This window comes from Protopterus annectens, chromosome 13.part0 (assembly GCF_019279795.1).
Source record: "Protopterus annectens isolate FY-2018-M chromosome 13.part0, PAN1.0, whole genome shotgun sequence".
NCBI lineage: Eukaryota > Metazoa > Chordata > Ceratodontiformes > Protopteridae > Protopterus > Protopterus annectens.
In genome coordinates this window covers 226,989,721-227,003,766 of record NC_056747.1, presented here as the reverse complement: position 1 = coordinate 227,003,766, position 14,046 = coordinate 226,989,721, and the positions used below count along the sequence as shown (strand labels likewise).

The 14,046-nt window shown below is 42.5% G+C and overlaps 1 protein-coding gene across 7 annotated transcripts in view; it reads right to left on the bottom strand.

Moving 5' to 3' along the window:
* PTBP1 (polypyrimidine tract binding protein 1) overlaps window positions 1-14,046 on the bottom strand; it is a 241,450-nt gene that overhangs the window by 209,248 nt on the left and 18,156 nt on the right. For 4 of the 7 annotated variants that reach the window (XM_044053767.1, XM_044053769.1, XM_044053766.1 and 1 more), the window contains exon 9: window positions 13,307-13,381. The exons of the other annotated variants lie outside the window; for them this stretch is intronic. In XM_044053767.1, the coding sequence (XP_043909702.1) occupies window positions 13,307-13,381 (75 nt within the window). The remainder of the gene's footprint in view (window positions 1-13,306; window positions 13,382-14,046) is intronic. 7 annotated transcript variants of the gene reach the window in all.

Below are 14,046 nucleotides of genomic sequence, written 5' to 3'. Positions count from 1 at the left end.
TTAACTGCTGCATTACTGTATAGCAATGACTTCAATAGTACTAGCTGCACCTCAGACTGTCCTCTGTACTGCAAAGAGTTTGCTGTGGGTATTTAATTATTGCAGTAAGTGGTGTTTCATTTCGTGCATGTAGCTTTGCATTACAGGCTGCAATGGTAATACGAGACTTTATGACGGCAATCCATTACGGAGACTTCAGCGACTTTAAAAGACATTTGTGCAAACTTTTTGCAATCTGTTACAATTAAAACTCACTTATGTAGATGTGGGTTAGTGATCCTAAATATAGACATTATAAAACATAGTAACTGAATTTCCAGGTGCTGAGATATCTCCTGCACAAAACAGCTGGTATGCATACTTCTGTAGGGTTGCTTAGTGACGTTGCTGTGATCAGGCTGGGTGCGCCAGAACTTGCTACTTGCACACCTAGGTTACAGATTCTCTACAAACCACATAAAACTACATCCATCTTTGCATCCCAAATGCTAAACCCGCCCAATATGGCAACGACCATCATTTGCTCCGCTGAACCTCCACACATGCAAGCAGACTTCAATTGTACAGATTTTCACCTCAGTCAGAATTGTGGTTCTGGCATCAAAGACTGAAGTTAAAAAAACAGCAGGCATCATAAGCTTCAGAAAATGCATACCGAGGCAAATACTCCTATCACACCTTTTTAACTTTGATAGTGCAGCGCTATTTGCGCTTCTGTCCAGATTTCTTGGTGTAAGCATTTGAGGTATGCTTGCAAATAACTCTGGCCACCTTGAACACAGACTGATGCTAAATCACCTAGCTCCCAAAAGTAACCAAAAACCAACAATCGCCCAATCATACCCCACTAAAACAGAACTAATCTAAAAGCCAAAATACGACTGATTGAAGCAGTACCCCATACCAAGCTTCTAGGAGTTAGACATCTACCTTCAAAACATTAACTCACTAGAAACTAGCACTCTTTCCTGCCACAATCGTCATCTAACCTCAAACTTACCCTGTACCCCCCCCTCATACAGGGGGTACTCAATATTCAAGCCACCCTAAATTGGAATCCTGCAAAAATAAAACCTCTAAGTTTGCTACAAGAGCAAAATCTTCCTCTCACCACCAACTTGCACTCAAACTGGCTACAGAACTCTTTCATTCAACTCTCCCACATCCCATCTATTCCACCCTTACCATGCACCTTGCTGACTGATCCCTCAGGTCTAAAAACTGTAAATTATGCACTCTGGGCCAATTACAGAAATGGAACTCCTTTCCTCCCCATATTCGAACTACCCAGAACCTCTGATTTTAAGATTTTATTCAACTCTAAATGGAAATGCTCCTGCCCACCCCCTCCTAATCTCTGCTATACTTCCACTGCTGTCAAGTATACCTTCTCAAACACTACCTTCCACTCAAACATCCCATGCTTCCTCCCGAACCATAAAACTTCCTACTCTTTTTCACTAAGATAATTAATGCACCATAAACCTACAATTATTGCATACTATACAGTTTGTAATCACTTCTGACTTTATAACCTGCATTAATTTTTATGCGATGTTGATAGTATTGTGAAACTAAACTACTGCCAACTTCTGTATTACCCTATTAAATTTGATGACATTGTTTTGTATTATGTACATGGAGGTTCGGGTTCTTCCCAGGCCTCCATTGAAAAAGGAGTCGTACTGGCCCAATGGCAAAAGGTATAAATTTAACCTGGGCTTTAATGGGCATTCAAAATCCTTCTAATGCCTCTCCACAGCTGTTGGGCAGGTTTTACAAGGGACAAAACAGGGCAGGTTTTACAAGGGACAAGACAAGACTGGTATCAAACGGACAAAGTCTCAGACTTGCAGTGCTTTTGTTTTACATAATGACTGAACAAATGCAAAAGCAAAAACTGGACAGTGTGGTTGTCTATGGAAGAGTCATTGTCAGAAGGAGCCACATAAGAGATCTACAAATTTCAGTAGAGCTTAAACTGAAGAGCAGGAGGCAGAAACTTGCCTTAGTTTCCCCAGAATCAAATACATTTCTACCCACTTCCGCTATGTAGTATCCAAAGTGTACCAATATCTTACTGAGGCAAGTAGGGAACAAAGAAAGTGCGAGTCTCTCAGCTTTTCCTGGTTAGGGGGTCGCCACAGTAGAACTCCGGTCCACTGATTGGTAGTAGATTTTTACGTGCAGAGTTACAAGCCCTGATGCACAACCTTCAACAAAGGTACGCCCATTCACGATCTCCACGCAGAAGACGCTCTAGCTGAGAATCGAACCAGACAGTGTCTTGCTATGAGGCGAAAACGCTACCACAGCACCACCACGGGTTATGAACAAAAAAAGTCCAATAACCATAAAACTAGACGAAGAGACCCTCAGCTTGATAGAGCAGTGGCTAACCACCTTACAAACCCTCTCTCCTGGGCAGAATCCTTTCAGGATAAGGCACCCATGACAAGCATTTTCAGAGACTGATGCTGAGCTGCCAATGAAGAGACTTCCCATAAAATTGTGTGCTTACAGAGCATCTTTAGAGGCATATCTATACTGGAAGGACCACTGTAGTATCCCCACAAGAAATATACGAAGCAATAGCTGCCATGATCCAGGCAGCTATGCAGCAATGTGTCAGAACTGCTTTCTGGGGGAGAAGCTGCAGTCTTTGACTCTAAAAATCGTTACATTAGTTGGTACTGGGCAGTAATCTGTAATGTTCATAAATCCATGAGTATTGCCCCTGGGTCTGATGAAAAGCACTGTATTTTCTACTACAATGCAGTTGTAGAAGACAGAACACTTCGCCCTTACTATAAATGTCTGTTACTGCACTTCGCCCTTACTATAAATGGCAGTTACTGCACCAACTGGTGGGAGGGTGGTTATAGCAACCCCAGATCCATATATCTGGAGGATGTTGTGCTTGGCCATTTGGCATGCCTGGACATGGTACATGCATCTGGACCAACAGCTAGGGCCATTCTCTGGGTTAGACAAAACTTCAGCCCTGCCCCATTTGATTACAAACTTCCATCTACTTGCATCAAAGGCATACTGCTGCAGTTAACAGTCCGATAAACAGTTAATGTTGTAGCATTACAGATCAGTCCCAACAGAACTCTGGAAAGGCTCTGCATACATGCAAAAGGCCATAATTCCAGCAGAGATTACATTGTCAGTTTACAGTTCTGCATCCAATAGGGGCTGTAGCAGAGGGATTGAAAGGAGAGCAGGTCAGCATTCCCAGGACATAGAACCTGAAGTGCTGCTTCTGTTGCCAAAACTATCTTGCCACCCTAAAACTAAACTAGGCTTCCTTCATTCAGCCTTTGCCCCCTCTCACTTTTTTCCCACCCTAGAGGGTGCCAGTAAGAGCTTTATTCCTTCAGCAACCCTTTTACAATTTGTCAGAACAGTTGGGAAATCAGTACACTGCAGCCCAAGTATAAGGTGGGAGTATCACTAAATGTAAGCTACCTAGATAACTTGTCATTGGCACACAGGTGATGTGTATGCAAGTCCATAAATCTGGAACAGCAGCCCTCAGACAGATAAGGGCTAAAAAGGACAGCTCCTGCAGGCAACATCCATGACTATGCAAAGTAAGAATTCCTTACAGGACCAACATACCCCCCTAAAAAGTGGGATTCACACACTGGAAAACAAAACAAGCCAAGAAAATTCATCCCTAGAGGCTGAGTGGGCCCATGACCAGACAAAGGATGGTTTAATTGCTGGAAAGTTGACCAGTGAGCTACCACCCATGACTGGTGAATCCTCAAGTGCTGCCCTAGTCAACAGGACCAGTCAAAATTCAGATGTTCCCTGAAGGCATCTGGTTTGAATTTCACCAAGACAGTTTGCTCCAAGGTGAGCCTTCCAAGCACAGCAGCTTCGTCAGAGGCCAGTGTGAAATGGGGGGGGGGGGTTATCCTACAGGGACTTACATTTTCAACCCAGGCGCACAGTGCCTTGACCCACACTACTTTATCCATACATTTCATTGGAGATTAATCAAAAGGTAGGTAAGGGATAAAGTTAGACACCACAGTGGCAAAGAACGCAAATGGAATACTAACATTGCATGGCAATGTCCTGCTTAGGTCCCAAGCACAATCCACACTGCAGTGGAATAGTCTACTAGAACTACATTCCTTCACAAGGAATGGCAAAGCATTCACACTACTACCCCTCTGAAATTCAAAGTATACCCCCCCCAGCAAAAAAAAAAAAAAAGAAATCAGGAATGATCTCTAAGAACTATGGACACTGCACAAAAAATTTAAAATGTCTAAAAGGTGGGATATCAGATTCAGAGAGGGAACATGTTAATTCAATATCTGCCCAGCAGAAAATTAAGAAACTTTAGAAATTATTCAAACTTGTGGCTGCAAACACCTACCATAAAGGCATCACCATGGACACTAGCAAAAGAAAGCTGGACTGTCAACACAGCAGACAATTCCACAGTATTCCCTCAGCTATCCTTTTATTTCAGGGTGACAAGATAGCTGGGCACAAGTACACTGCAGTCAATGCATATAGTAGTATCAAAATGTAAGCTGCATAGGTAACTTAGCCAGTGGCACACGTAATAATTTGCTTTTGACAGTTCAAATACCTTTAACATTGCACTGCAGACCCCAGAAGCATGTTTGTTACAGCAACCCATACAACCCTCTGCCATGTACTCTTACCCACACCAAACTACACAAAACTGGCAAAATCAGTATGGAAACAAGCAGAATTGCTGCCAAGTTTAAGATCCAAGGTTAAGGATGCTTCTCCATAAAATGCACTCCCATTTGCAACAGCAATGGAAAATGTGGTCCTTGTTAAAGCACAGCACACAAACTACAAAAACTCTAGAAAAGCAAAATTTACAATGCTATAAAGTGCAGCTTTGTATACATCCTGGTTTGACGTGCATTAAGGTTTAGTGAATGCATGCAACACTAGTCATGTTTTAATGCAAGTGCTACTCTACACATGAAAGCATAGTCAAAACACTGCTGTTCACCAAGCTGTGCAACCTACAATCAAGTCAGAAGGGCTCTAGTAGCAGAGAATAAGGTTTGCATACAATTAAAAAAAAAAAAAAAATGAACCAGCACCACTGACCTCTTGCTTGCAAGAAAGCCTAGCAAAACTATCTACTACTATACAACTAGGCAAAGCATCACATGCTTTAAATGCCTAGAACAAAAGGCAGAAGCAAAATTGTCCATTACCAAGTTAAAAGCTCAGCAAGCTTTAGGTTTAACTCTACCAGTTGGTATTAGCTTTACAATACATATTTAAACTGACTACATGGCCAAAGCACAGAACTACACCCTTGTATCAAGTATGCACCTGGGTAGAAAACTTAAAAAAAATTAAAGTGGGCATACTCAACTGGGCAAAATTTAGTTTTTACAAGCAGCAGACATGCATTTGTACACTAGTTACATATTCTCACCCTATGACTGGCACAGTGTATGCAAAACTAAACATCTGGTGAAAACATGTATAAAAGTTTCTATAAAACAAGCTTACAATGCACATCTGCACCAACACTAGGGATACATGAAAACTTTCCACCTTTGCAAATGGGATTAACAGAATTGTTCAACTTGCAAATTGGGTAGAGAACCACCGAACCAGTTCAATCCATTTAACACCAGAAGCAAGATGGGACCTTAAGAAAAAAAAAAAAAGGCAAAGTGCAGCAACCCACTCATTCTGTATGTATTAGACAAGTGCAACAAATTGCCTCAAGATCCAGACAAGAATACAGGCTGGCTTAAGATAGTGCACGCATCTAGACATTGGGGAAGCGTACATTAGACACTTCCACTCCATAAATTTTCAGAGTTATATTCCGAGATGCTCTGGTTCGATCCTTGGCTGGGGTGTCTTGTGCAGAGTCTGCATGTCCTCCCTGTGGTCGCATGGGTTTCCTCCGGGTGCTCAGGTTTCCTTCCACATCACAAAGACATGCTGTAGGTGGATTGGATACTCTAAATTGGCCCTGGGCTGGCAACTACACAAACTCCACTGCCAATCATGAGCAGACAGGTGATCCGCTGTGGCGACCCCCAACCAGGAAAAGCCGAAAGATTTCTAGAGAGCTCCTGAGCCTGCCAGTTCACTTGTCAAGGTTGGACGAACATTCTAATCACCAGTAACAGTAGAGGTAAAGACCCAAGGGCTGGCTCCTCTAATTTCATACAAGATGGTAAAATAGAGCTGTGACAGCATTCTTATGAATGCAAGGCTCTACAATTAAGACTTGATAAAAGAATATACAAAGATTTGACAAATCAGGAAGAGATGCATACCTTGAAGAAAGCAATACTAAATTCTCACAGGCCCCTACACCAAATGTCTGGTTTATAAAGCATAAAAGGTGTGAATGAAAGCTTAGATGGTGTGTTGCACACTTCCTTGTGCAAACACCTTGGGGGGGGCATCTGCAAGCAAGCCTCAACTTAGAAGTTTAACGTAGACCTAGCTAGTCTGAATAGGCTGCCTTAAATGGGCAAACTGATTTGCCAGAAGTCCAAGTTCCCACAGCGCTTACACATCCAGGTTCAAGAACCTATTGAGACTTGTGGCAAGAAACCTCATTCTTTGCAGTTTCCCAGTCTCCACTATGGCAGGCACAAGTTAGCCAATCAACTTTTGCAAGATGCCCGACCCTTTGTTTTACCCACAATCCCCTGCACAAAAAGCCAGCTTAGTAGCAGTCACAGGATTTATTTGCACTGCTGGCAGTTTGGCACACATTCATCTCTGCAGTATGGCAAGCAGAGCAGATTGAGGTGGACAATGGTCAGCTCTCATCAGGGAGGTAAGCCAAGGTCTGTGGAACCACTAAGGAGCTTTGCACATTGAAAGTTGCACAAGGAGGGTTAATGCATTCTGTAGTTACTCCACTAGGAAATTTTACCTACCACCCCAAGAAGGGCTCCATGTTAGCATCTGGGATAGTCAGCAAGAAATCCACTGACAGGGAGAACACCCCAAATGCTGTGCATGATCAAGTGCAAACCACACCACCATTAAAACTCAGCATCTGGTGGACCCCATAAGCTGGGACAACACAAACCCACAATATATCTACAGTTAAGGCAGATATGCAGCTTTCATATTCAGTCACCTTTAGACTGAAGCATTAAGCTAAACAGGCTGCCACAAGTTACAGCAGCTCTGAAGGCAGACCTTTACCTGGATAAATACTCAGGTTAGATTGACCCAAAAGAGAACCAAGAGGCAGCCACATACTTACTGAAGCATTGTTACAGAAATCCCTCAATCCTGGCCCTGCCCAACACTTTGGACAGTGAGAAACATGATATGCATTCTGTAGTGTGAAGGATTAGCACACAAGGTACATGACAAGGTCAGTGAACATAAAATTATTCCCAAGTAATGTAGACTTGTTTTCCGCAAGACAAACTGAACGGCTGGCCTGTTTTCTCCAGAATAAAAAGTGGAAATCTGAGATTATAGCAAAAAACAAGCTAGAGAAAGCCAGAGTCAGTCAACCCTGATCCCTAGTACTCTGGACATGTGCAATCCTTTAGTAGGCGCTCATTGGACATGTGCAATCCTTCAGTAGTAGCTCATTCGAACACTTCCTAGAAGTGCATAGCTGGGAACAGAAGTCTAGGAACTTGCTATTCTATGGTGTTCTAAAGCAGGTACATTGCTAACACTGAAGCTTGAAAATTGTTAAAAATTTCAAAAGGTGGCTTGGCTGAGCACTCAGGAGTAGACAGTGATCCAGACTCCTTGGGGCCAGAAGGGAGCCACTGTAATAGAGCACTCCTGTTGACCTGTGAAGAATTCAGAACAAAGTCGGGGTGCAGAAGTTACCCAAAACACTTCCAGATAAATGTAACCCTGACCGCTCTTCATACAAGAAATGTAACTGGACGGGGATACTCAATCTTCTGGCTACTATGACCAACATGATCACCTTGTCTAAAATAAAGTTGCTCGGAAAGTAGAATACAAATCTGAATCCTCACTAATGATCAGCTCAAAACTACAGGCCTTTTGAAGCCAAAGCCAAATCCAACCCACCCCTAAATGATGGGGCTGGTAAAATGCAGTCAAAACTGGAGGGCACTTGGCAGTGTACTGTTGCCCCTACCCACTGCCTTGGCTGCAGCAATCTCTCAGCTTGCCAGTTTCAAAAGCAGAGGTAACCTAGAAGACAAGACTGGTTTTGGGATCTCAAGCAGAAAATGCACACTTCTGGTACTTCACCAGAAGTGTGGAGGTTACCTGGATAACTGAGCAGGCAGAGGTCTGGTTTTATCACTAAACTATATTTGCCCCACCAACATACAGATCAATTTGATGGGTATCCAGCAACTCTAAAGGTCGGATTTTTAGCCTACAACACAGCTCTCAGCACAATACTGCTGTCTTCATCCTTTTTGACTACAAAGATCACTTTCTTCCCGACTACAGGCCTTTTCAAAACCCCTTCTGAAGCAGAAGTATTTCCTGCAAAACAGACTATCCATTCATTAAATGGGAAGTGCAGCACTATGAAAAATCACTGCTGCAGTATCAACCTCTGCTGGATTTTCAGCCAGCACTTACTGCTAAACTTCCCCACTGTACAAAGACGCAAGCTTGGTGTATTTTTGGTTTCCTAGGTTAGCAAAATCAAACTAAGTAGTGACACTGAGCTAGTAAAATGGGGTGCTTTACTCTTCTTGGCTGAAAGCAGCTGAAGGAAAGGGTGGACAGATTTCCCCACTTCAGCTGGAGAGATTGTGGACCCCCCCCCCCCCCAACAGCTCCACTTTGAAGAGTAATGGTGGGCTGCTAACCAATACTGCAGAAATCACTGTTCACTTACTGGTGGGGTGTCCTTACTCAACTGTACTAGGTTACTGAGAAATTATAAAACACTGCTACACAGCCTGCTCTGCACCTAAAAATCTTACAAGCACCGTTTAAAAGGTCCGTTTAGCTACATAAACGTTTGCACTGTTGCAGTGCTGCTGCCCCCCCCCCCCCCCCGGTCTGGCACTAGTAACATACCAAAAGTTACAGACTACCTTGCCCCAATACAAGAGAAGTCATAGTAACATGCAACGTGCACAGTAAAATATCCAATCCTTTCTAGTATCTACAATACTGGCACAGTTTTGACATTTCCAAAACCACTTTAACACGCAGCTAGTCTCAGTACCATGTAGATCACAATAATTCTCTCAATGAGACCCACAGGTCCAGCATCTGTCACTTAGGTTGCAACAGCTTAAGACATACAAGAAAGCAAACTCGCTTAAGCCATTCATCCACAAACTGAAAATGTCAGCCTTCTCAAAACATGCATGATGCTTGGCAGAGCCACAAAATCATTATGCTGCACACATGCCACTCAAAGCTTTAGTACCAGGCTGGGAGGTTTATCTTTAGCTGATCATACAACTACTGTTACTTGCATGGAAGCAGCTACAAGAGATCAGAAATAATCATTTGAGAAGTTGAGGAAGGCAGATCAACTTTTGCCAGGGGCATTTTGCAAAAAAATGTCAAATTTGATGTATTGCTTAAATGGAGTGAGCAGCACTTTTGGAGGGAAGCATCCAAAAGTGGCTTATAAAACTGTGCCCTTACCCTCAGCCCTCGCAACTCACAAGGTGAAGACTCCGGAACCAAGTACACTTCTCTGATGAAAAGTTAAGTCATAAGCCACTATGCTAGGATTACCAGATACTTTAATTCTAGTGCTAACCTTAATGTTGTAACTCACTGCCTGCATCTGAGATTGGCACCTTAAAGACCTTGCAATAACCAATGTAAAATTTGCACTGTACCTCTGAAGGAATCAGGACAAAATTTAGCTCACTAGCAGCAGGTTCACCTCTAATCAGAGAAAATGTAACAGCATTTTCTCCAACTACTTAAGTGGTTCAGGATACCTTTTGCCAACACTTCACATGCAGTCACAGAAAACTGAAATTTGCAGGCCAACTACAAGGTACAGGAAATAGTTAAAACTTTTATGCAAGATCACTACTGCAGTGGCTTCAACTATTGCGGGAAATCCTTGCCTAGGTTATAGCCAATGGTTAGCTTACAATTTAGACATCCCCTCAGGTGTCCAAACTGAAAGGTTCAAGCATAGCCATATTAAAGACTGGGCAGCTTCAGAGCTTTCAGGGGTCAGGACTACCTTCTTCGGTCAAGAAAAGCCCACTACTCACCCACATCCTAGAATTATATAAAAACAAAGGAGTGGGGGGGGGGGGGAGAAGGACTGAACTACAGAACTACATTGTGTCAAACATTAGATGTGATAAAATTAAAAAGAATAACTGAAGTGCCCCTGGGGGGGGGTTCTAGCAAGGCCTGTTCTGGACATGGAAGAGGACGCCCCCTTTGTAATGCTTTATGTTCAAAGAACCACATTCCTACATCTAGCATACTTCCATACCTTTTTAAAGAAACCAGAGAAGCTGCCAAAACCCTGGTAGAGTGGACCCTAACCATGCCTACAAGTGATCTGTTATGGTGACAAGTCAGCCCAATAAAGTGGTACAAGTGGACATTTAGATTGCTAAAGAGTGGCCACCTACTGGGAGTAGAGAGAAATATTGAAGGACTTGGTGAGAACACAAGTCTGAGGATTTACTACACCAGATAACTCAATCTATGACCAGAGGCAATTTGGTGTCGAGGTCTTAACGGGGTGGTGCCAGAGGGGAATACACTTCCCAATTGTGCACACAAGTTTAGAAATTCCTCCCCACTCACCTCCAAGTACCTGGTCAAACTTTTTGCCAAGAATTTAACAGCCACCACTCCTAAAAAAACGGCACACATTCACTCTATAGATAAACCTGTGATAAATGCCTATGGCTAAATTTACTCCCTCAATCTTTAGAAAGTGCGAAGGAGCATGTTGGAACATTCCTCTGAAACCACAAAATACCAAATAAAAAAATCAAAACATTTGCTCCAACGGAGATCTTTACTTTATATCTGGGTTCTTTGCCCTCCCATCACATGTACCTCCACTTGAAAAAGTGGAAACTGGGTTTTGATGAAGACCCAGGGCAAGATTTGTAGGAATGTTAGGGTAATGGACTGCCTTGGTAACTGGCACGTTGGTTGTGGGACAGGGCCCCTTTTGAGTCTCCTTGTTAGAACTTTGTCCAACCTGCTGTGCTTTGGGGGCATTAAAACATTACTCTATTCACAAAGGAATGCTGAAAACGAATCTTTCAGCAAGTCTCGAAAATAACCAAGCAGAAATATTCCCATGCCTAAACCCAGAAGTACTAGTCACAGGAGCACTTTCAGGAATGTTTTAATTCCTTACTCTGCTTATCGGGTAAACAAAGTTTTAACCTAGGAATGTCAATTTAACTTATTTCTTGAAGTGAGTAAATATTCTTCCTGCTCAAAATTTCTGAAGTTAGTAAAATAAGGTTTCTTCCAAAGTTTCAGCTTTCCCCATCCTTGGGAGACAGAAGGGGGGTTTTAAGTGCATGTCCCGAGGTACTTTTATACCACTAACCTTCACTGTCCACAGCTGAAAGACTGATGAGAACTCTGGAACAAATGATCTAAGACAGAAGCACTAGTGCATGAATCCGATACCTTACCCTGGCTAAACAAAAGACTTTAGCAAAAAATATTCACAGGGAAGTTTGAGAAAAGGGGAGCCCCCTGCAAAGATACTCTTCTGCCCAGCTTAAAAGGTTAATCTAGCCAACAAATTCTATTAAGCCCAGAGACAGTACTTGGGTGACCAGCAGGTGCTTTTGGATGTCCAAACAGGCTTTTTGGGTACAGAAAGCAGATATACATCACAGAACCTCAAACAGACCCAATGCAAATGTGATGTACAGCCAAAATTAGATATTCCAGGTCACAACTGATTAGATCCTTAGAGATGTCAGTTTTTGGAGAGGTCAGTTTTAAAACAGCTGCTTATGACATGCCAAGACAGCCCCATGTTATCACCTGATATTTTGGGTGATATGCTCATCATACCTTATCCCTCTTTAGCACATTTACAGGCCCTTTCACGAGCACCAACATACCAACCGACTAGAACCATAGAGTACATTTGGGTAAAAGTTCCAGAATGCTGTGAAAAGCAAAGCAGTGCTCACATTCTGCCAACCAGGGTTAACTCTAAATACAGCCTCAAGACCAACCTCAAGCTGCAGACAAGTTGCAAGCTCCAAGGTAATTGCAAAGACTAGTACTCAAAAGCTTTCACTCAAAACAAGAAAACTGCTTTTCCTGTTGGAAGTTTGTAGCTGTTTAGCAAGAGAAGAGAATGCACTCAAGATACTTCATAAGGGATCTGCAAGCAGCACTGCATCCATATTAACCACATACTCTATACCAAAAAGCATACAGTCAAAACCAAACATTTGGTCAGGCTTGCAGATTTTCCACTAAATCTAGCAATTTCGAGAACCAGGCCACAGGTACGCTAAACCTCACCCATGTTGGGAGACTCCAGAGTTCACAGAATGCCAGGCTGCATACTAAGTGCTGCAGTTACTCCTAGAAAGGAAGGTCTCCACTCAAGGAGTCTAGCATGACAACGGTCTCTTGTAAGTCTTTGGGGGAAATAAAGGGGGCGCCATCCCAGACTTTTCAAAAAGGCTAGTCAACATTATGGTCTCAAAATTGTTTTCAAAGTGCTAAAAAAAGGACACCTTTCCAGTACACAGGAGGAAAAGCTCCCAGAGCCCAAGTAGAACTATTTCAAATGAAGTGAAGCGAAGCATCACACAAAAGGCAAGACAACTATTTGAAGTTGCTTAGACTGTTGAAGGCTCTCCAAATATGAACGTCTGCTATTTACAAGTCACAAGACAAGAAACCTTAGAACATGAAGGATTAGGACCAAACCGCTAGCAGAGCTCCTTTCTACCAGTGGACAGCAGGAAACAATTACTGGAGGAAGGGATACACTGTAAAGTGAAAGCAACCCAGTACCATTTAAGCATGAAAGGGCAAGTGGGTTATACACATTTTAGTGACCGCCCATGCTGCTGGTGTGAATGTTCTCTTTAAGACATCTCAAAATGTTATTAGATGGTAACACCAAGATAAAAGGGTTACCAGTTTTACAGATGAAGTCAAACATCAGTGCCAAGTATCCAGAGATAAATGGACAAACTCTGGACCATTAAGAAAGTTTTCACGTGACCCTAGTGGGTTAGCAGCAAAGCTGCACCTAAGTGGTCAGCTGCAAAGACAGCAACAAGATCCTTAAGCTTTTAAAAACACCCTTCAATCCTGCAGCCCAGTAAATAAAAAATATCTGTACCTTGAGAAATGGCGAAGGCAGGAGGAAAGCCAGCTGCTCCAGCATAGGGACTGCCTGAGATTATTCCTGGAGCCCCTACACCAAAGGCAAGTTAACAAATTAAGTGCCAGGGGAAATTCTAGTTTCCTGAAGTATACTTAAAACATTTTAATTACATGCCTATTCTTTCCATGTCTGCCATTATAGTACAGTAGCAATCGTTCTCTTTAGCACCCTTCAAGATATACAGCAACATGCATGAGTACTCAGGTTATATAGATTTAAAATAATTTCAATGCAAGTTACACATGAGTTAACAAAATTCAGGCTTAAAGTGTGGCATGTGACAAGATCAAGTCAATTTTGTAGGCTCTGGTACAAAAATCAGCACCATTAACAGCTACAATCAACTACAGAGCATTTGTATTAGAAAATCACTTTTCTACCAAAATTTTAAAGTGCATAAAATGTAGCTGCTGTAGCCACCCTCAGGGCTAAGAAAAATAAAGGTGTACACATCAACACAAGTCAGCTACAATGCACCATGTTCAGCTAAAACCTGAAGTCACTGGTACAAATACCATTGACTGTAGCATAACAGTGCCAACATTGGTCAATTGCTTTCACCAACACTAGACATGTTTTAACCTGAATAAAACTACAAGAAACACACCCCCCAGATAGTGGTTAGGGGCACTGTCACATTCCCATCCATGTAATATACAAGCCCTGAATAAGTTAGCTCCTTTACAGCAAAATTA